At 51.2% G+C, this 23,556-nt stretch overlaps 1 protein-coding gene across 1 annotated transcript in view; it reads right to left on the minus strand.

Annotated features, from left to right (window-relative positions):
- The window catches only part of LOC124277705 (sorting nexin-14-like), a 121,307-nt gene that overhangs the window by 38,712 nt on the left and 59,039 nt on the right, over nt 1-23,556 (minus strand). The window contains exons 16-17 of the mRNA XM_046713433.1: nt 23,164-23,219; nt 2,041-2,073 (exon numbers count right to left, since the gene is read on the minus strand). Coding sequence (XP_046569389.1) covers nt 2,041-2,073; nt 23,164-23,219 — 89 coding nt within the window. The remainder of the gene's footprint in view (nt 1-2,040; nt 2,074-23,163; nt 23,220-23,556) is intronic.

The following is a 23,556-nucleotide window of genomic DNA, read 5'->3' on the forward strand; positions in this document are numbered from 1 at the left end:
AGTGACTGCTAAGGTGAGAAGCCTGAATAAGCACCATTCAAGACAGTGGCACTGATGCAAGGTGAGCAGAACAGAAAGGAAGATCTACCATCAGTCTGGTGCAACAAAATAGGAGGTCGTTGGCTGTATTGAATAATTCCCTACGGGAACATCAGTCAATGGGAAGGAATCGAGTGGGGTTTGTCTTGTTCAGTAGCAAACTGGGGCATTGAGCAAGGAAATGGGTGAGAGACAGCTCTCAGATCTGTGTGATTCTGTACAGCAAACATCCAGATTTCATCACAACCATTGCAGACATCTCACAGTACTGATGGCTGCATTTACAAGCACTGTTTCCACTTGACCTTACAAGAATGAGACATAATGCAATTCCTATCAAATTACTAACAAGGAATTAAATGTGAGACTTTCAGAAATGATTTTACAAGAAAGTAAATGTGATTTTCCTTAAATGACTGTGTGAAGGACAAATGTTAACTGTGGTCGTGAATACATGGACATGCACCATGCCATGACATATTCTCCTGGGACCTTCAGGTCGCAGAAGCTAAACAGGACTACCCACGTGAACAAGCATGGCAACCCCCATAACACACAAAGTTCGGCAGGAGCAGATAGCAAGGTGGAAGTATAAGGCTCCCTTGTGGTTATATTCTTAACTTAGAGAAAAACTACAGCATATTTTAGCAGGCTTTTTATATTTATTACTGATCATTACATCTATGAAAACTTATTTATTAGTAATAGTCTATTGAACATAATATGATACACTTTTTATGAATACTATCAAATTTACATGAGATAAGAGTGATTACGTGTTACATCAAGCATGCATTATATATATAAGATTATTGTGTTTCTATATAGTACAACACTACAAGATACATCAAGCATTCATTATAAATATCTTTAACAGTACTGTGTGACTTGGATTATTTTGTTTCTATATAGTTTGATGCTACATGATACATCAAGCATGCATTATAGATATATATATACGTCTCAACAGTACTGTGTTGAATAGATAATTGTGATTCTATATAGTAAGACACAAAGTGATACATCAAGCATGCATTCTATATATGTGTTATAGTATTGTGTGGTAAAGAATATTGGGCTTTAATACAGTACAACACTGTTTCTGTTCAGTATGCCACCATGTGTTACATCCAGCATGCATTATATATTAGTCTTAACAGTACTGTGTTGTATAGATAATATGTGTTTCTCTACAGTACGACACTAAGTGACACATCAAGCATGCATTATATATTAGTAATTGTGTTTCTCTATAGTACGACACTAAGTGACACATCAAGCATGCATTATATATTAGTCTTAACAGTGTTGTGTTGTATAGATAATTGTGTTTCTCTATAGTACCTCACTAAGTGACACATCAAGCATGCATTATATATTAGTCTTAACAGTGCTGTGTTGTATAGATAATTGTGTTTCTCTATAGTATGACACTAAGTGACACATCAAGCATGCATTATATATTAGTCTTAACAGTACTGTGTTGTATAGATAATTGTGTTTCTCTATAGTACGACACTAAGTGACACATCAAGCATGCATTATATATTAGTCTTAACAGTACGGCGATGTATAGTTGTAAGTTTCCTTGATACAGTGTAGCATAAATCACTACAGACCTGTTTAACCCCCAAACTTGCCATACCATTATTTCTGCTAGAACCTTTCAGTAATTTCCATCATTCATACTAAGTTCAAACAAAACCAAACGGTTTCACAATCAGGAAGAACTATGGTGTAAGCATAGGAGTGCACAGGTCTGTTATTGTGATACAGTATGACATGACGTTATCCATCAAGCATGCATTACACTGCATATAGGAGTACTGTGCTGCTGCTGTCCTTCCCACACTGCCAGTGTGTCACATATGTCTGCTTACATACAGTCAAGAGTTTGGGATGTCAGTGTACATAAGCTGCATATCCCAATGTAACAAAGTGAGACAGTGCTACCAGGGCATGCAGTTCCCCATGCCAACATGTAATGATGCTATGTTTTACCTCGGGACTGGGGCACAGCTGGGGGGCAACAAACTGAAGCACAACATCGACTACAGCATTACAATCACAAACAACAGAGGTGACAAGTATACAAGGTTGGAATGAGCTCAAGGAACAGATAGAGCAGTGTGTGAGGTCACTCCCAGGGAGACGGGACAGGTGTCCCATGTACTGGTGTGTGTACTTGTCTAAGATAGAGCAGTGTGTGAGGTCACTCCCAGGGAGACAGGACAGGTGTCCCATATGCTGGTGTGTGTACTTGTCTAAGATGGAGCAGTGTGTGAGGTCACTCCCAGGGAGACAGGACAGGTGTCCCATGTACTGGTGTGTGTACTTGTCTAAGATGGAGCAGTGTGTGAGGTCACTCCCAGGGAGACAGGACAGGTGTCCCATATGTTGGTGTGTGTACTTGTCTAAGAAGGAGCAGTGTGTGAGGTCATTCCCAGGGAGACAGGACAGGTGTCCCATATGTTGGTGTGTGTACTTGTCTAAGAAGGAGCAGTGTGTGAGGTCATTCCCAGGGAGACAGGACAGGTGTCCCATATGCTGGTGTGTGTACTTGTCTAAGATTGAGCAGTGTGTGAGGTCACTCCCAGGGAGACAGGACAGGTGTCCCATATGCTGGTGTGTGTACTTGTCTAAGATGGAGCAGTGTGTGAGGTCACTCCCAGGGAGACAGGACAGGTGTCCCATGTACTGGTGTGTGTACTTGTCTAAGATGGAGCAGTGTGTGAGGTCACTCCCAGGGAGACAGGACAGGTGTCCCATGTACTGGTGTGTGTACTTGTCCAAGATTGAGCAGTGTGTGAGGTCACTCCCAGGGAGACAGGACAGGTGTCCCATATGCTGGTGTGTGTACTTGTCTAAGATGGAGCAGTGTGTGAGGTCACTCCCAGGGAGACAGGACAGGTGTCCCATGTACTGGTGTGTGTACTTGTCTAAGATGGAGCAGTGTGTGAGGTCACTCCCAGGGAGACAGGACAGGTGTCCCATATGCTGGTGTGTGTACTTTGTCTAAGATGGAGCAGTGTGTGAGGTCACTCCCAGGGAGACAGGACAGGTGTCCCATGTACTGGTGTGTGTACTTGTCCCAGATAGAGCAGTGTGTGAGGTCACTCCCAGGGAGACAGGACAGGTGTCCCATATGCTGGTGTGTGTACTTGTCTAAGATGGAGCAGTGTGTGAGGTCACTCCCAGGGAGACAGGACAGGTGTCCCATGTACTGGTGTGTGTACTTGTCTAAGATGGAGCAGTGTGTGAGGTCACTCCCAGGGATATGGGACAGGTGTCCCATGTGCTGGTGTGTGTACTTGCCCAGATAGAGCACTGTGTGAGGTCACTCCCAGGGAGACAGGACAGGTGTCCCATATGCTGGTGTGTGTACTTGTCTAAGATGGAGCAGTGTGTGAGGTCACTCCCAGGGAGACAGGACAGGTTTCCCATGTACTGGTGTGTGTGTACTTGTCTAAGATGGAGCAGTGTGTGAGGTCACTCCCAGGGAGACAGGACAGGTGTCCCATGTACTGGTGTGTGTACTTGTCTAAGATGGAGCAGTGTGTTAGAGTCACTCCCAGGGAGACAGGACAGGTGTCCCATGTACTGGTGTGTGTACTTGTCTAAGATGGAGCAGTGTGTGAGGTCACTCCCAGGGAGAGACAGGACAGGTGTCCCATATGCTGGTGTGTGTACTTGTCTAAGATGGAGCAGTGTGTGAGGTCACTCCCAGGGAGACAGGACAGGTGTCCCATGTACTGGTGTGTGTACTTGTCTAAGATGGAGCAGTGTGTGAGGTCACTCCCAGGAGACAGGACAGGTGTCCCATATGTTGGTGTGTGTACTTGTCTAAGAAGGAGCAGTGTGTGAGGTCATTCCCAGGGAGACAGGACAGGTGTCCCATATGTTGGTGTGTGTACTTGTCTAAGATGGAGCAGTGTGTGAGGTCACTCCCAGGGAGACAGGACAGGTGTCCCATGTACTGGTGTGTGTACTTGTCTAAGATGGAGCACTGTGTGAGGTCACTCCCAGGGAGACAGGACAGGTGTCCCATATGCTGGTGTGTGTACTTGTCTAAGATGGAGCAGTGTGTGAGGTCACTCCCAGGGAGACAGGACAGGTGTCCCATGTACTGGTGTGTGTACTTGTCTAAGATGGAGCAGTGTGTTAGGTCACTCCCAGGGAGACAGGACAGGTGTCCCATGTACTGGTGTGTGTACTTGTCTAAGATGGAGCAGTGTGTGAGGTCACTCCCAGGGAGACAGGACAGGTGTCCCATCTGCTGGTGTGTGTACTTGTCTAAGATGGAGCAGTGTGTGAGGTCACTCCCAGGGAGACAGGACAGGTGTCCCATGTACTGGTGTGTGTACTTGTCTAAGATGGAGCAGTGTGTGAGGTCACTCCCAGGGAGACAGGACAGGTGTCCCATATGTTGGTGTGTGTACTTGTCTAAGAAGGAGCAGTGTGTGAGGTCATTCCCAGGGAGACAGGACAGGTGTCCCATATGTTGGTGTGTGTACTTGTCTAAGAAGGAGCAGTGTGTGAGGTCATTCCCAGGGAGACAGGACAGGTGTCCCATATGCTGGTGTGTGTACTTGTCTAAGATGGAGCAGTGTGTGAGGTCACTCCCAGGGAGACAGGACAGGTGTCCCATGTACTGGTGTGTGTACTTGTCTAAGATGGAGCAGTGTGTGAGGTCACTCCCAGGGAGACAGGACAGGTGTCCCATGTGCTGGTGTGTGTACTTGTCTAAGATGGAGCAGTGTGTGAGGTCACTCCCAGGGAGACAGGACAGGTGTCCCATGTACTGGTGTGTGTACTTGTCTAAGATGGAGCAGTGTGTGAGGTCACTCCCAGGGAGACAGGACAGGTGTCCCATGTGCTGGTGTGTGTACTTGTCTAAGATGGAGCAGTGTGTGAGGTCACTCCCAGGGGAGACAGGACAGGTGTCCCATGTACTGGTGTGTGTACTTGTCTAAGATGGAGCAGTGTGTGAGGAGTCACTCCCAGGGAGACAGGACAGGTGTCCCATGTACTGGTGTGTGTACTTGTCTAAGATGGAGCAGTGTGTGAGGTCACTCCCAGGGAGACAGGACAGGTGTCCCATGTGCTGGTGTGTGTACTTGTCTAAGATGGAGCAGTGTGTGAGGTCACTCCCAGGGAGACAGGACAGGTGTCCCATGTGCTGGTGTGTGTACTTGTCTAAGATGGAGCAGTGTGTGAGGTCACTCCCAGGGAGACAGGACAGGTGTCCCATGTACTGGTGTGTGTACTTGTCTAAGATGGAGCAGTGTGTGAGGTCACTCCCAGGAGACAGGACAGGTGTCCCATATACTGGTGTGTGTACTTGTCTAAGATGGAGCAGTGTGTGAGGTCACTCCCAGGGAGACAGGACAGGTGTCCCATATGTTGGTGTGTGTACTTGTCTAAGATGGAGCAGTGTGTGAGGTCACTCCCAGGGAGACAGGACAGGTGTCCCATATGCTGGTGTGTGTACTTGTCTAAGATGGAGCAGTGTGTGAGAGGTCACTCCCAGGGGAGACAGGACAGGTGTCCCATGTACTGGTGTGTGTACTTGTCTAAGATGGAGCAGTGTGTGAGGTCACTCCCAGGGAGACAGGACAGGTGTCCCATATGTTGGTGTGTGTACTTGTCTAAGAAGGAGCAGTGTGTGAGGTCATTCCCAGGGAGACAGGACAGGTGTCCCATATGTTGGTGTGTGTACTTGTCTAAGATGGAGCAGTGTGTGAGGTTACTCCCAGGGAGACAGGACAGGTGTCCCATGTACTGGTGTGTGTACTTGTCTAAGATGGAGCAGTGTGTGAGGTCACTCCCAGGGAGACAGGACAGGTGTCCCATATGCTGGTGTGTGTACTTGTCTAAGATGGAGCAGTGTGTGAGGTCACTCCCAGGGAGACAGGACAGGTGTCCCATGTACTGGTGTGTGTACTTGTCTAAGATGGAGCAGTGTGTGAGGTCACTCCCAGGGAGACAGGACAGGTGTCCCATGTACTGGTGTGTGTACTTGTCTAAGATGGAGCAGTGTGTGAGGTCATTCCCAGGGAGACAGGACAGGTGTCCCATATGTTGGTGTGTGTACTTGTCTAAGATGGAGCAGTGTGTGAGGTCATTCCCAGGGAGACAGGACAGGTGTCCCATATGCTGGTGTGTGTACTTGTCTAAGATGGAGCAGTGTGTGAGGTCACTCCCAGGGAGACAGGACAGGTGTCCCATGTGCTGGTGTGTGTACTTGTCTAAGATGGAGCAGTGTGTGAGGTCACTCCCAGGGAGACAGGACAGGTGTCCCATGTACTGGTGTGTGTACTTGTCTAAGATGGAGCAGTGTGTGAGGTCACTCCCAGGGAGACAGGACAGGTGTCCCATGTACTGGTGTGTGTACTTGTCTAAGATGGAGCAGTGTGTGAGGTCACTCCCAGGAGACAGGACAGGTGTCCCATGTGCTGGTGTGTGTACTTGTCTAAGATGGAGCAGTGTGTGAGGTCACTCCCAGGGAGACAGGACAGGTGTCCCATGTACTGGTGTGTGTACTTGTCTAAGATGGAGCAGTGTGTGAGGTCACTCCCAGGGAGACAGGACAGGTGTCCCATGTACTGGTGTGTGTACTTGTCCAAGATGGAGCACTGTGTGAGGTCACCCCCAGGGAGACAGGACAGGTGTCCCATGTGCTGGTGTGTGTACTTGTCTAAGATGGAGCAGTGTGTGAGGTCACTCCCAGGGAGACAGGACAGGTGTCCCATGTACTGGTGTGTGTACTTGTCTAAGATGGAGCAGTGTGTGAGGTCACTCCCAGGGAGACAGGACAGGTGTCCCATGTACTGGTGTGTGTACTTGTCTAAGATGGAGCAGTGTGTGAGGTCACTCCCAGGGAGACAGGACAGGTGTCCCATATGTTGGTGTGTGTACTTGTCTAAGATGGAGCAGTGTGTGAGGTCATTCCCAGGGAGACAGGACAGGTGTCCCATATGTTGGTGTGTGTACTTGTCTAAGATGGAGCAGTGTGTGAGGTCACTCCCAGGGAGACAGGACAGGTGTCCCATATACTGGTGTGTGTACTTGTCCAAGATGGAGCACTGTGTGAGGTCACTCCCAGGGAGACAGGACAGGTGTCCCATATGCTGGTGTGTGTACTTGTCTAAGATGGAGCAGTGTGTGAGGTCACTCCCAGGGAGACAGGACAGGTGTCCCATGTACTGGTGTGTGTACTTGTCTAAGATGGAGCAGTGTGTGAGGTCATTCCCAGGGAGACAGGACAGGTGTCCCATATGTTGGTGTGTGTACTTGTCTAAGATGGAGCAGTGTGTGAGGTCATTCCCAGGGAGACAGGACAGGTGTCCCATATGCTGGTGTGTGTACTTGTCTAAGATGGAGCAGTGTGTGAGGTCACTCCCAGGGAGACAGGACAGGTATCCCATATGCTGGTGTGTGTACTTGTCTAAGATGGAGCAGTGTGTGAGGTCACTCCCAGGGAGACAGGACAGGTGTCCCATGTACTGGTGTGTGTACTTGTCTAAGATGGAGCAGTGTGTGAGGTCACTCCCAGGGAGACAGGACAGGTGTCCCATGTACTGGTGTGTGTACTTGTCCAAGATGGAGCACTGTGTGAGGTCACCCCAGGAGACAGGACAGGTGTCCCATGTGCTGGTGTGTGTACTTGTCTAAGATGGAGCAGTGTGTGAGGTCACTCCCAGGGAGACAGGACAGGTGTCCCATGTACTGGTGTGTGTACTTGTCTAAGATGGAGCAGTGTGTGAGGTCACTCCCAGGGAGACAGGACAGGTGTCCCATATGCTGGTGTGTGTACTTGTCTAAGATAGAGCAGTGTGTGAGGTCACTCCCAGGGAGACAGGACAGGTGTCCCATATGCTGGTGTGTGTACTTTTCTAAGATGGAGCAGTGTGTGAGGTCACTCCCAGGGAGACAGGACAGGTGTCCCATATGCTGGTGTGTGTACTTGTCTAAGATGGAGCAGTGTGTGAGGTCACTCCCAGGGAGACAGGACAGGTGTCCCATGTACTGGTGTGTGTACTTGTCTAAGATGGAGCAGTGTGTGAGGTCACTCCCAGGGAGACAGGACAGGTGTCCCATGTACTGGTGTGTGTACTTGTCTAAGATGGAGCAGTGTGTGAGGTCACTCCCAGGGAGACAGGACAGGTGTCCCATATGTTGGTGTGTGTACTTGTCTAAGATGGAGCAGTGTGTGAGGTCATTCCCAGGGAGACAGGACAGGTGTCCCATATGTTGGTGTGTGTACTTGTCTAAGATGGAGCAGTGTGTGAGGTCACTCCCAGGGAGACAGGACAGGTGTCCCATATGCTGGTGTGTGTACTTGTCTAAGATGGAGCAGTGTGTGAGGTCACTCCCAGGGAGACAGGACAGGTGTCCCATGTACTGGTGTGTGTACTTGTCTAAGATGGAGCAGTGTGTGAGGTCACTCCCAGGAGACAGGACAGGTGTCCCATATGTTGGTGTGTGTACTTGTCTAAGAAGGAGCAGTGTGTGAGGTCATTCCCAGGGAGACAGGACAGGTGTCCCATATGTTGGTGTGTGTACTTGTCTAAGATGGAGCAGTGTGTGAGGTCACTCCCAGGGAGACAGGACAGGTGTCCCATGTACTGGTGTGTGTACTTGTCTAAAGATGGAGCACTGTGTGAGGTCACTCCCAGGGAGACAGGACAGGTGTCCCATATGCTGGTGTGTGTACTTGTCTAAGATGGAGCAGTGTGTGAGGTCACTCCCAGGGAGACAGGACAGGTGTCCCATGTACTGGTGTGTGTACTTGTCTAAGATGGAGCAGTGTGTTAGGTCACTCCCAGGGAGACAGGACAGGTGTCCCATGTACTGGGTGTGTGTACTTGTCTAAGATAGAGCAGTGTGTGAGGTCATTCCCAGGGAGACAGGACAGGTGTCCCATATGTTGGTGTGTGTACTTGTCTAAGAAGGAGCAGTGTGAGAGTCATTCCCAGGGAGACAGGACAGGTGTCCCATATGCTGGTGTGTGTACTTGTCTAAGATGGAGCAGTGTGTGAGGTCACTCCCAGGAGACAGGACAGGTATCCCATGTGCTGGTGTGTGTACTTGTCTAAGATGGAGCAGTGTGTGAGGTCACTCCCAGGGAGACAGGACAGGTGTCCCATGTACTGGTGTGTGTACTTGTCTAAGATGGAGCAGTGTGTGAGGTCACTCCCAGGGAGACAGGACAGGTGTCCCATGTACTGGTGTGTGTACTTGTCCAAGATGGAGCAGTGTGTGAGGTCACCCCCAGGGAGACAGGACAGGTGTCCCATGTGCTGGTGTGTGTACTTGTCTAAGATGGAGCAGTGTGTGAGGTCACTCCCAGGGAGACAGGACAGGTGTCCCATGTACTGGTGTGTGTACTTGTCTAAGATGGAGCAGTGTGTGAGGTCACTCCCAGGGAGACAGGACAGGTGTCCCATGTACTGGTGTGTGTACTTGTCCAAGATGGAGCAGTGTGTGAGGTCACTCCCAGGGAGACAGGACAGGTGTCCCATATGCTGGTGTGTGTACTTGTCTAAGATGGAGCAGTGTGTGAGGTCACTCCCAGGGAGACAGGACAGGTGTCCCATGTACTGGTGTGTGTACTTGTCTAAGATGGAGCAGTGTGTGAGGTCACTCCCAGGGAGACAGGACAGGTGTCCCATGTACTGGTGTGTGTACTTGTCTAAGATGGAGCAGTGTGTGAGGTCACTCCCAGGGAGACAGGACAGGTGTCCCATATGTTGGTGTGTGTACTTGTCTAAGAAGGAGCAGTGTGTGAGGTCATTCCCAGGGAGACAGGACAGGTGTCCCATATGTTGGTGTGTGTACTTGTCTAAGATGGAGCAGTGTGTGAGGTCACTCCCAGGGAGACAGGACAGGTGTCCCATATGTTGGTGTGTGTACTTGTCTAAGATGGAGCAGTGTGTGAGGTCACTCCCAGGGAGACAGGACAGGTGTCCCATGTACTGGTGTGTGTGTACTTGTCTAAGATGGAGCAGTGTGTGAGGTCACTCCCAGGGAGACAGGACAGGTGTCCCATGTACTGGTGTGTGTACTTGTCCAAGATGGAGCAGTGTGTGAGGTCACTCCCAGGGAGACAGGACAGGTGTCCCATGTACTGGTGTGTGTACTTGTCTAAGATGGAGCAGTGTGTGAGGTCACTCCCAGGGAGACAGGACAGGTGTCCCATATGCTGGTGTGTGTACTTGTCTAAGATGGAGCAGTGTGTGAGGTCACTCCCAGGGAGACAGGACAGGTGTCCCATATGCTGGTGTGTGTACTTGTCTAAGATGGAGCAGTGTGTGAGGTCACTCCCAGGGAGACAGGACAGGTGTCCCATGTACTGGTGTGTGTACTTGTCTAAGATGGAGCAGTGTGTGAGGTCACTCCCAGGGAGACAGGACAGGTGTCCCATGTACTGGTGTGTGTACTTGTCTAAGATGGAGCAGTGTGTGAGGTCACTCCCAGGGAGACAGGACAGGTGTCCCATGTACTGGTGTGTGTACTTGTCTAAGATGGAGCAGTGTGTGAGGTCACTCCCAGGGAGACAGGACAGGTGTCCCATGTACTGGTGTGTGTACTTGTCTAAGATGGAGCAGTGTGTGAGGTCACTCCCAGGGAGACAGGACAGGTGTCCCATGTGCTGGTGTGTGTACTTGTCTAAGATGAGCAGCAGTGTGTGAGGTCACTCCCAGGGAGACAGGACAGGTGTCCCATATGCTGTGTGTGTACTTGTCTAAGATGGAGCAGTGTGTGAGGTCACTCCCAGGGAGACAGGACAGGTGTCCCATGTGCTGGTGTGTGTACTTGTCTAAGATGGAGCAGTGTGTGAGGTCACTCCCAGGGAGACAGGACAGGTGTCCCATATGTTGGTGTGTGTACTTGTCTAAGAAGGAGCAGTGTGTGAGGTCATTCCCAGGGAGACAGGACAGGTGTCCCATATGTTGGTGTGTGTACTTGTCTAAGATGGAGCAGTGTGTGAGGTCACTCCCAGGGAGACAGGACAGGTGTCCCATGTACTGGTGTGTGTACTTGTCCAAGATGGAGCAGTGTGTGAGGTCACTCCCAGGGAGACAGGACAGGTGTCCCATATGCTGGTGTGTGTACTTGTCTAAGATGGAGCAGTGTGTGAGGTCACTCCCAGGGAGACAGGACAGGTGTCCCATGTACTGGTGTGTGTACTTGTCTAAGATGGAGCAGTGTGTGAGGTCACTCCCAGGGAGACAGGACAGGTGTCCCATGTACTGGTGTGTGTACTTGTCTAAGATGGAGCAGTGTGTGAGGTCACTCCCAGGGAGACAGGACAGGTGTCCCATATGCTGGTGTGTGTACTTGTCTAAGATGGAGCAGTGTGTGAGGTCACTCCCAGGGAGACAGGACAGGTGTCCCATGTACTGGTGTGTGTACTTGTCTAAGATGGAGCAGTGTGTGAGGTCACTCCCAGGGAGACAGGACAGGTGTCCCATGTGCTGGTGTGTGTACTTGTCTAAGATGGAGCAGTGTGTGAGGTCACCCCAGGGAGACAGGACAGGTGTCCCATGTACTGGTGTGTGTACTTGTCTAAAGATGGAGCAGTGTGTGAGGTCACTCCCAGGGAGACAGGACAGGTGTCCCATGTGATGGTGTGTGTACTTGTCTAAGATGGAGCAGTGTGTGAGGTCACTCCCAGGGAGACAGGACAGGTGTCCCATGTGCTGGTGTGTGTACTTGTCTAAGATGGAGCAGTGTGTGAGGTCACTCCCAGGGAGACAGGACAGGTGTCCCATATGCTGGTGTGTACTTGTCTAAGATGGAGCAGTGTGTGAGGTCACTCCCAGGGAGACAGGACAGGTGTCCCATGTACTGGTGTGTGTACTTGTCTAAGATGGAGCAGTGTGAGGTCACTCCCAGGGAGACAGGACAGGTGTCCCATGTGATGGTGTGTGTACTTGTCTAAGATGGAGCAGTGTGTGAGGTCACTCCCAGGGAGACAGGACAGGTGTCCCATGTGCTGGTGTGTGTGTACTTGTCTAAGATGGAGCAGTGTGTGAGGTCACTCCCAGGGGAGACAGGACAGGTGTCCCATATGCTGGTGTGTGTACTTGTCTAAGATGGAGCAGTGTGTGAGGTCACTCCCAGGGAGACAGGACAGGTGTCCCATGTACTGGTGTGTGTACTTGTCTAAGATGGAGCAGTGTGTGAGGTCACTCCCAGGGAGACAGGACAGGTGTCCCATATGTTGGTGTGTGTACTTGTCTAAGATGGAGCAGTGTGTGAGGTCACTCCCAGGGAGACAGGACAGGTGTCCCATGTACTGGTGTGTGTACTTGTCTAAGATGGAGCAGTGTGTGAGGTCACTCCCAGGGAGACAGGACAGGTGTCCCATGTACTGGTGTGTGTACTTGTCTAAGATGGAGCAGTGTGTGAGGTCACTCCCAGGGAGACAGGACAGGTGTCCCATGTACTGGTGTGTGTACTTGTCTAAGATGGAGCAGTGTGTGAGGTCACTCCCAGGGAGACAGGACAGGTGTCCCATGTACTGGTGTGTGTGTACTTGTCTAAGATGGAGCAGTGTGTGAGGTCACTCCCAGGGAGACAGGACAGGTGTCCCATGTGCTGGTGTGTGTACTTGTCTAAGATGGAGCAGTGTGTGAGGTCACTCCCAGGAGACAGGACAGGTGTCCCATGTACTGGTGTGTGTACTTGTCCAAGATGGAGCAGTGTGTGAGGTCACTCCCAGGGAGACAGGACAGGTGTCCCATGTGATGGTGTGTGTACTTGTCCCAGATGGAGCAGTGTGTGAGGTCACTCCCAGGGAGACAGGACAGGTGTCCCATATGCTGGTGTGTGTACTTGTCTAAGATGGAGCAGTGTGTGAGGTCACCCCAGGGAGACAGGACAGGTGTCCCATATGCTGGTGTGTGTACTTGTCTAAGATGGAGCAGTGTGTGAGGTCACTCCCAGGGGAGACAGGACAGGTGTCCCATGTACTGGTGTGTGTACTTGTCTAAGATGGAGCAGTGTGTGAGGTCACTCCCAGGGAGACAGGACAGGTGTCCCATGTGATGGTGTGTGTACTTGTCCCAGATGGAGCAGTGTGTGAGGTCACTCCCAGGGAGACAGGACAGGTGTCCCATGTGCTGGTGTGTGTAATTGTCTAAGATGGAGCAGTGTGTGTGAGGTCACTCCCAGGGAGACAGGACAGGTGTCCCATATGCTGGTGTGTGTACTTGTCTAAGATGGAGCAGTGTGTGAGGTCACTCCCAGGGAGACAGGACAGGTGTCCCATGTACTGGTGTGTGTACTTGTCTAAGATGGAGCAGTGTGTGAGGTCACTCCCAGGGAGACAGGACAGGTGTCCCATGTACTGGTGTGTGTACTTGTCTAAGATGGAGCAGTGTGTGAGGTCACTCCCAGGAGACAGGACAGGTGTCCCATGTGTGGTGTGTGTACTTGTCTAAGATGGAGCAGTGTGTGAGGTCACTCCCAGGGAGACAGGACAGGTGTCCCATGTACTGGTGTGTGTACTTGTCCCAGATAGAGCAGTGTGTGAGGTCACTCCCAGGGAGACAGGACAGGTGTCCCATGTACTGGTGTGTGTACTTGTCCAAGATGGAGCAGTGTGTGAGGTCACTCCCAGGGAGACAGGACAGGTGTCCCATGTACTGGTGTGTGTACTTGTCTAAGATGGAGCAGTGTGTGAGGTCACTCCCAGGGAGACAGGGACAGGTGTCCCATGTGATGGTGTGTGTACTTGTCCCAGATGGAGCAGTGTGTGAGGTCACTCCCAGGGAGACAGGACAGGTGTCCCATGTGCTGGTGTGTGTACTTGTCTAAGATGGAGCAGTGTGTGAGGTCACTCCCAGGGAGACAGGACAGGTGTCCCATATGCTGGTGTGTGTACTTGTCTAAGATGGAGCAGTGTGTGAGGTCACTCCCAGGGAGACAGGACAGGTGTCCCATGTACTGGTGTGTGTACTTGTCCAAGATGGAGCAGTGTGTGAGGTCACTCCCAGGGATATGGGACAGGTGTCCCATGTGATGGTGTGTGTACTTGTCCCAGATGGAGCAGTGTGTGAGGTCACTCCCAGGGATATGGGACAGGTGTCCCATGTGCTGGTGTGTGTACTTGTCTAAGATAGAGCAGTGTGTGAGGTCACTCCCAGGGAGACAGGACAGGTGTCCCATATGCTGGTGTGTGTACTTGTCTAAGATGGAGCAGTGTGTGAGGTCACTCCCAGGGAGACAGGACAGGTGTCCCATGTACTGGTGTGTGTACTTGTCTAAGATGGAGCAGTGTGTGAGGTCACTCCCAGGGAGACAGGACAGGTTTCCCATGTACTGGTGTGTGTACTTGTCTAAGATAGAGCAGTGTGTGAGGTCACTCCCAGGGAGACAGGACAGGTGTCCCATGTGCTGGTGTGTGTACTTGTCTAAGATGGAGCAGTGTGTGAGGTCACTCCCAGGGAGACAGGACAGGTGTCCCATGTACTGGTGTGTGTACTTGTCCCAGATAGAGCAGTGTGTGAGGTCACTCCCAGGGAGACAGGACAGGTGTCCCATGTACTGGTGTGTGTACTTGTCCAAGATGGAGCAGTGTGTGAGGTCACTCCCAGGAGACAGGACAGGTGTCCCATGTACTGGTGTGTGTACTTGTCTAAGATGGAGCAGTGTGTGAGGTCACTCCCAGGAGACAGGACAGGTGTCCCATGTACTGGTGTGTGTACTTTGTCTAAGATGGAGCAGTGTGTGAGGTCACTCCCAGGGAGACAGGACAGGTGTCCCATATGTTGGTGTGTGTACTTGTCTAAGAAGGAGCAGTGTGTGAGGTCATTCCCAGGGAGACAGGACAGGTGTCCCATATGTTGGTGTGTGTACTTGTCTAAGATGGAGCAGTGTGTGAGGTCACTCCCAGGGAGACAGGACAGGTGTCCCATGTACTGGTGTGTGTACTTGTCTAAGATGGAGCAGTGTGTGAGGTCACTCCCAGGGAGACAGGACAGGTGTCCCATGTGCATATGCTGGTGTGTGTACTTGTCTAAAGATGGAGCAGTGTGTGAGGTCACTCCCAGGGAGACAGGACAGGTGTCCCATGTACTGGTGTGTGTGTACTTGTCTAAGATGGAGCAGTGTGTGAGGTCACTCCCAGGGAGACAGGACAGGTGTCCCATGTGCTGGTGTGTGTACTTGTCTAAGATGGAGCAGTGTGTGAGGTCACTCCCAGGGAGACAGGACAGGTGTCCCATATGCTGGTGTGTGTACTTGTCTAAGATGGAGCAGTGTGTGAGGTCACTCCCAGGGAGACAGGACAGGTGTCCCATGTACTGGTGTGTGTACTTGTCCAAGATGGAGCAGTGTGTGAGGTCACTCCCAGGGAGACAGGACAGGTGTCCCATATGCTGGTGTGTGTACTTGTCTAAAGATGGAGCAGTGTGTGAGGTCACTCCCAGGGAGACAGGACAGGTGTCCCATGTACTGGTGTGTGTACTTGTCTAAGATGGAGCAGTGTGTTAGGTCACTCCCAGGGAGACAGGACAGGTGTCCCATGTACTGGTGTGTGTACTTGTCTAAGATGGAGCAGTGTGTGAGGTCACTCCCAGGGAGACAGGACAGGTGTCCCATATGCTGGTGTGTGTACTTGTCTAAGATGGAGCAGTGTGTGAGGTCACTCCCAGGGAGACAGGACAGGTGTCCCATGTACTGGTGTGTGTACTTGTCTAAGATGGAGCAGTGTGTGAGGTCACTCCCAGGGAGACAGGACAGGTGTCCCATATGTTGGTGTGTGTACTTGTCTAAGATGGAGCAGTGTGTGAGGTCACTCCCAGGGAGACAGGACAGGTGTCCCATATGTTGGTGTGTGTACTTGTCTAAGATGGAGCAGTGTGTGAGGTCACTCCCAGGGAGACAGGACAGGTGTCCCATGTACTGGTGTGTGTACTTGTCTAAGATGGAGCAGTGTGTGAGGTCACTCCCAGGGAGACAGGACAGGTGTCCCATATGCTGGTGTGTGTACTTGTCTAAGATGGAGCAGTGTGTGAGGTCACCTCCCAGGGAGACAGGACAGGTGTCCCATATGCTGGTGTGTGTACTTGTCTAAGATGGAGCAGTGTGTGAGGTCACTCCCAGGGAGACAGGACAGGTGTCCCATGTACTGGTGTGTGTACTTGTCTAAGATGGAGCAGTGTGTGAGGTCACTCCCAGGGAGACAGGACAGGTGTCCCATATGCTGGTGTGTGTGTACTTGTCTAAGATGGAGCAGTGTGTGAGGTCACTCCCAGGGAGACAGGACAGGTGTCCCATGTACTGGTGTGTGTACTTGTCTAAGATGGAGCAGTGTGTGAGGTCACTCCCAGGGAGACAGGACAGGTGTCCCATATGTTGGTGTGTGTACTTGTCTAAGAAGGAGCAGTGTGTGAGGTCATTCCCAGGGAGACAGGACAGGTGTCCCATATGCTGGTGTGTGTACTTGTCTAAGATGGAGCAGTGTGTGAGGTCACTCCCAGGGAGACAGGACAGGTGTCCCATGTACTGGTGTGTGTACTTGTCTAAGATAGAGCAGTGTGTGAGGAGTCACTCCCAGGGAGACAGGACAGGTGTCCCATATGCTGGTGTGTGTACTTGTCTAAGATGGAGCAGTGTGTGAGGTCACTCCCAGGGAGACAGGACAGGTGTCCCATGTACTGGTGTGTGTACTTGTCTAAGATGGAGCAGTGTGTGAGGTCACTCCCAGGGATATGGGACAGGTGTCCCATGTGCTGGTGTGTGTACTTACCCAGATAGAGCACTGTGTGAGGTCACTCCCAGGGAGACAGGACAGGTGTCCCATATGCTGGTGTGTGTACTTGTCTAAGATGGAGCAGTGTGTGAGGTCACTCCCAGGGAGACAGGACAGGTGTCCCATGTACTGGTGTGTGTACTTGTCTAAGATGGAGCACTGTGTGAGAGTCACTCCCAGGGAGACAGGACAGGTGTCCCATATGCTGGTGTGTGTACTTGTCCAAGATGGAGCAGTGTGTGAGGTCACTCCCAGGGAGACAGGACAGGTGTCCCATGTACTGGTGTGTGTACTTGTCTAAGATGGAGCAGTGTGTTAGGTCACTCCCAGGGAGACAGGACAGGTGTCCCATGTACTGGTGTGTGTACTTGTCTAAGATAGAGCAGTGTGTGAGGTCACTCCCAGGGAGACAGGACAGGTGTCCCATATGCTGGTGTGTGTACTTGTCTAAGATGGAGCAGTGTGTGAGGTCACTCCCAGGGAGACAGGACAGGTGTCCCATGTACTGGTGTGTGTACTTGTCTAAGATGGAGCAGTGTGTGAGGTCACTCCCAGGGAGACAGGACAGGTGTCCCATATGTTGGTGTGTGTACTTGTCTAAGAAGGAGCAGTGTGTGAGGTCATTCCCAGGGAGACAGGACAGGTGTCCCATATGTTGGTGTGTGTGTGCTTGTCTAAGATGGAGCAGTGTGTGAGGTCACTCCCAGGGAGACAGGACAGGTGTCCCATGTACTGGTGTGTGTACTTGTCTAAGATGGAGCACTGTGTGAGGTCACTCCCAGGGAGACAGGACAGGTGTCCCATATGCTGGTGTGTGTACTTGTCTAAGATGGAGCAGTGTGTGAGGTCACTCCCAGGGAGACAGGACAGGTGTCCCATGTACTGGTGTGTGTACTTGTCTAAGATGGAGCAGTGTGTTAGGTCACTCCCAGGGAGACAGGACAGGTGTCCCATGTACTGGTGTGTGTACTTGTCTAAGATGGAGCAGTGTGTGAGGTCACTCCCAGGGAGACAGGACAGGTGTCCCATATGCTGGTGTGTGTACTTGTCTAAGATGGAGCAGTGTGTGAGGTCACTCCCAGGGAGACAGGACAGGTGTCCCATGTACTGGTGTGTGTACTTGTCTAAGATGGAGCAGTGTGTGAGGTCACTCCCAGGGAGACAGGACAGGTGTCCCATATGTTGGTGTGTGTACTTGTCTAAGAAGGAGCAGTGTGTGAGGTCATTCCCAGGGAGACAGGACAGGTGTCCCATATGTTGGTGTGTGTACTTGTCTAAGAAGGAGCAGTGTGTGAGGTCATTCCCAGGGAGACAGGACAGGTGTCCCATATGCTGGAGTGTGTACTTGTCTAAGATGGAGCAGTGTGTGAGGTCACTCCCAGGGAGACAGGACAGGTATCCCATGTGCTGGTGTGTGTACTTGTCTAAGATGGAGCAGTGTGTGAGGTCACTCCCAGGGAGACAGGACAGGTGTCCCATGTACTGGTGTGTGTACTTGTCTAAGATGGAGCAGTGTGTGAGGTCACTCCCAGGGAGACAGGACAGGTGTCCCATGTACTGGTGTGTGTACTTGTCCAAGATGGAGCACTGTGTGAGGTCACCCCCATGGAGACAGGACAGGTGTCCCATGTGCTGGTGTGTGTACTTGTCTAAGATGGAGCAGTGTGTGAGGTCACTCCCAGGGAGACAGGACAGGTGTCCCATGTACTGGTGTGTGTACTTGTCCAAGATGGAGCACTGTGTGAGGTCACCCCCATGGAGACAGGACAGGTGTCCCATGTGCTGGTGTGTGTGTACTGTCTAAGATGGAGCAGTGTGTGAGGTCACTCCCAGGGGAGACAGGACAGGTGTCCCATGTACTGGTGTGTGTACTTGTCTATAAGATGGAGCAGTGTGTGAGGTCACAGGGAGACAGGACAGGTGTCCCATGTACTGGTGTGTGTACTTGTCTAAGATGGAGCAGTGTGTGAGGTCACTCCCAGGGAGACAGGACAGGTGTCCCATATGTTGGTGTGTGTACTTGTCTAAGAAGGAAGCAGTGTGTGAGGTCATTCCCAGGGAGACAGGACAGGTGTCCCATATGTTGGTGTGTGTACTTGTCTAAGATGGAGCAGTGTGTGAGGTCACTCCCAGGGAGACAGGACAGGTGTCCCATGTACTGGTGTGTGTACTTGTCTAAGATGGAGCAGTGTGTGAGGTCATTCCCAGGGAGACAGGACAGGTGTCCCATATGTTGGTGTGTGTACTTGTCTAAGAAGGAGCAGTGTGTGAGGTCATTCCCAGGGAGACAGGACAGGTGTCCCATATGCTGGTGTGTGTACTTGTCTAAGATGGAGCAGTGTGTGAGGTCACTCCCAGGGAGACAGGACAGGTGTCCCATATGCTGGTGTGTGTACTTGTCTAAGATGGAGCAGTGTGTGAGGTCACTCCCGGGGAGACAGGACAGGTGTCCCATGTACTGGTGTGTGTACTTGTCTAAGATGGAGCAGTGTGTGAGGTCACTCCCAGGGAGACAGGACAGGTGTCCCATGTACTGGTGTGTGTACTTGTCCAAGATGGAGCAGTGTGTGAGGTCACCCCCATGGAGACAGGACAGGTGTCCCATGTGCTGGTGTGTGTACTTGTCTAAGATGGAGCAGTGTGTGAGGTCACTCCCAGGAAGAGAGGACAGGTGTCCCATGTACTGGTGTGTGTACTTGTCTAAGATGGAGCAGTGTGTGAGGTCACTCCCAGGGAGACAGGACAGGTGTCCCATATGCTGGTGTGTGTACTTGTCTAAGATGGAGCAGTGTGTGAGGTCACTCCCAGGGAGACAGGACAGGTGTCCCATATGTTGGTGTGTGTACTTGTCTAAGAAGGAGCAGTGTGTGAGGTCACTCCCAGGTAGACAGGACAGGTGTCCCATATGCTGGTGTGTGTACTTGTCTAAGATGGAGCAGTGTGTGAGGTCACTCCCAGGGAGACAGGACAGGTGTCCCATATGCTGGTGTGTGTACTTGTCTAAGATGGAGCAGTGTGTGAGGTCACTCCCAGGGAGACAGGACAGGTGTCCCATGTACTGGTGTGTGTACTTGTCTAAGATGGAGCAGTGTGTGAGGTCACTCCCAGGGAGACAGGACAGGTGTCCCATGTACTGGTGTGTGTACTTGTCTAAGATGGAGCAGTGTGTGAGGTCACTCCCAGGGAGACAGGACAGGTGTCCCATGTACTGGTGTGTGTACTTGTCTAAGATGGAGCAGTGTGTGAGGTCACTCCCAGGGAGACAGGACAGGTGTCCCATGTACTGGTGTGTGTACTTGTCTAAGATGGAGCAGTGTGTGAGGTCACTCCCAGGGAGACAGGACAGGTGTCCCATGTGCTGGTGTGTGTACTTGTCCCAGATAGAGCAGTGTGTGAGGTCACTCCCAGGGAGACAGGACAGGTGTCCCATATGCTGGTGTGTGTACTTGTCTAAGATGGAGCAGTGTGTGAGGTCACTCCCAGGGAGACAGGACAGGTGTCCCATATGCTGGTGTGTGTACTTGTCTAAGATGGAGCAGTGTGTGAGGTCACTCCCAGGGAGACAGGACAGGTGTCCCATGTACTGGTGTGTGTACTTGTCTAAGATGGAGCAGTGTGTGAGGTCACTCCCAGGGAGACAGGACAGGTGTCCCATGTACTGGTGTGTGTACTTGTCCCAAGATGGAGCAGTGTGTGTGAGGTCACTCCCAGGGAGACAGGACAGGTGTCCCATATGCTGGTGTGTGTACTTGTCTAAGATGGAGCAGTGTGTGAGGTCACTCCCAGGGAGACAGGACAGGTGTCCCATATGTTGGTGTGTGTACTTGTCTAAGATGGAGCAGTGTGTGAGGTCATTCCCAGGGAGACAGGACAGGTGTCCCATATGTTGGTGTGTGTACTTGTCTAAGATGGAGCAGTGTGTGAGGTCACTCCCAGGGAGACAGGACAGGTGTCCCATGTACTGGTGTGTGTACTTGTCCAAGATGGAGCAGTGTGTGAGGTCACTCCCAGGGAGACAGGACAGGTGTCCCATATGCTGGTGTGTGTACTTGTCTAAGATGGAGCAGTGTGTGAGGTCACTCCCAGGGAGACAGGACAGGTGTCCCATGTACTGGTGTGTGTACTTGTCTAAGATGGAGCAGTGTGTTAGGTCACTCCCAGGGAGACAGGACAGGTGTCCCATGTACTGGTGTGTGTACTTGTCTAAGATAGAGCAGTGTGTGAGGTCACTCCCAGGGAGACAGGACAGGTGTCCCATATGCTGGTGTGTGTACTTGTCTAAGATGGAGCAGTGTGTGAGGTCACTCCCAGGGAGACAGGACAGGTGTCCCATGTACTGGTGTGTGTACTTGTCTAAGATGGAGCAGTGTGTGAGGTCACTCCCAGGGAGACAGGACAGGTGTCCCATGTGCTGGTGTGTGTACTTGTCTAAGATGGAGCAGTGTGTGAGGTCACTCCCAGGGAGACAGGACAGGTGTCCCATGTACTGGTGTGTGTACTTGTCCAAGATGGAGCAGTGTGTGAGGTCACTCCCAGGGAGACAGGACAGGTGTCCCATGTGATGGTGTGTGTACTTGTCCCAGATGGAGCAGTGTGTGAGGTCACTCCCAGGGATATGGGACAGGTGTCCCATGTGCTGGTGTGTGTACTTGTCTAAGATGGAGCAGTGTGTGAGGTCACTCCCAGGGAGACAGGACAGGTGTCCCATATGCTGGTGTGTGTACTTGTCTAAGATGGAGCAGTGTGTGAGGTCACTCCCAGGAGACAGGACAGGTGTCCCATGTACTGGTGTGTGTACTTGTCTAAGATGGAGCAGTGTGTGAGGTCACTCCCAGGGATACAGGACAGGTGTCCCATGTGATGGTGTGTGTACTTGTCCCAAGATGGAGCAGTGTGTGAGGTCACTCCCAGGGAGACAGGACAGGTGTCCCATGTGCTGGTGTGTGTACTTGTCTAAGATGGAGCAGTGTGTGAGGTCACTCCCAGGGAGACAGGACAGGTGTCCCATGTGCTGGTGTGTGTACTTGTCTAAGATGGAGCAGTGTGTGAGGTCACTCCCAGGGAGACAGGACAGGTGTCCCATGTACTGGTGTGTGTACTTGTCTAAGATAGAGCAGTGTGTGAGGTCACTCCCAGGGAGACAGGACAGGTGTCCCATGTACTGGTGTGTGTACTTGTCCAAGATGGAGCAGTGTGTGAGGTCACTCCCAGGGAGACAGGACAGGTGTCCCATGTACTGGTGTGTGTACTTGTCTAAGATGGAGCAGTGTGTGAGGTCACTCCCAGGGAGACAGGACAGGTGTCCCATGTACTGGTGTGTGTACTTGTCTAAGATGGAGCAGTGTGTGAGGTCACTCCCAGGGAGACAGGACAGGTGTCCCATGTACTGGTGTGTGTACTTGTCTAAGATGGAGCAGTGTGTGAGGTCACTCCCAGGGATATGGGACAGGTTCCCCATATGCTGGTGTGTGTACTTGTCTAAGATGGAGCAGTGTGTGAGGTCACTCCCAGGGAGACAGGACAGGTGTCCCATGTACTGGTGTTTGTACTTGTCTAAGATGGAGCAGTGTGTGAGGTCACTCCCAGGGAGACAGGACAGGTGTCCCATGTGCTGGTGTGTGTACTTGTCTCCAGATAGAGCAGTGTGTGAGGTCACTCCCAGGGAGACAGGACAGGTGTCCCATGTACTTGTCCCAGATAAAGCAGTGTGTGAGGTCACTCCCAGGGAGGCCCAGGGAGACAAGACAGGTGTCCCTTGTACTTGTCCCAGATGAAGCCGTGTGTGAGGTCACTCCCAGGGAGGCCCAGGGAGACAGGACAGGTGTCCCATGTGCTGGTGTGTGTACTTGTCCAACCTGGTGCAGTGTGTGGATTAAGTGATGACATGTAGTGTATATACAGTAAATGAGTGATGACAGGAACCTCAGAGTGCACACACAGCTACGTGAGTGAGGACATGTATTCTAGAACCATGGTGCGCACATATATCTATATGTGTGATAAACAGTACACCACTAACTATATACAGCAAGCATACCTATGGCTGTTGTTATTTCTTGAGTTTGTCAGACTACTCCATGTAAAGAAATAAACTATGTGTCAGTTCAGAAACAATCAATTATACATATCATTATCATCATATAAACAAGTTAATTTGATAGTTCATGCAGTGCAGAGCGTTCATTGTTCACAAAGAATAATGGGACATGTGAGATCTTACATTGCACTGTATAAACTGTGCTGAATTGTCAGCTGGAAAGTTCATATTATTCACATTAAAAATGCAAATGAGTAAGTTCCAAGAACTGCTAATGAAATATGAGTGTTATTCCCACTTGAAGGACACTGGAGAAGCTTACCTTGACTGATTCCGGCTGAGCACTTCAGGCCGACCTCCACACACCATCTGGTAATACTGCCAACACAAGCACATACCTTACATACATATCAGACTTCCATCTTGTCACAACAAGCTGTGACTAGGATCAACGCTGAGTGGGGTCTAAGTGAGGTGAATAAACTTAAGACTTAGTGGGAAAGCAATTTCCAACAGTTCAGTTAAAGAGGGATGAGTTACCTCCCCTGAATAATGAATGCAAAATGTCTGCACTTGTCACTTACACAGTTGCCAAACCATAGTTGAGTCAATGATTGAGATATGGTTTTATTATATTGCCAGCAATTCAGCTGTATGGAGAGGGGTTCACATAATACATACAGATAATGACTTCTGATTGCTCTTTCCTTATGCC

Source organism: Haliotis rubra, unplaced genomic scaffold, assembly GCF_003918875.1.
Source record: "Haliotis rubra isolate DU_JTF1 unplaced genomic scaffold, ASM391887v1 Scf226, whole genome shotgun sequence".
NCBI lineage: Eukaryota > Metazoa > Mollusca > Gastropoda > Lepetellida > Haliotidae > Haliotis > Haliotis rubra.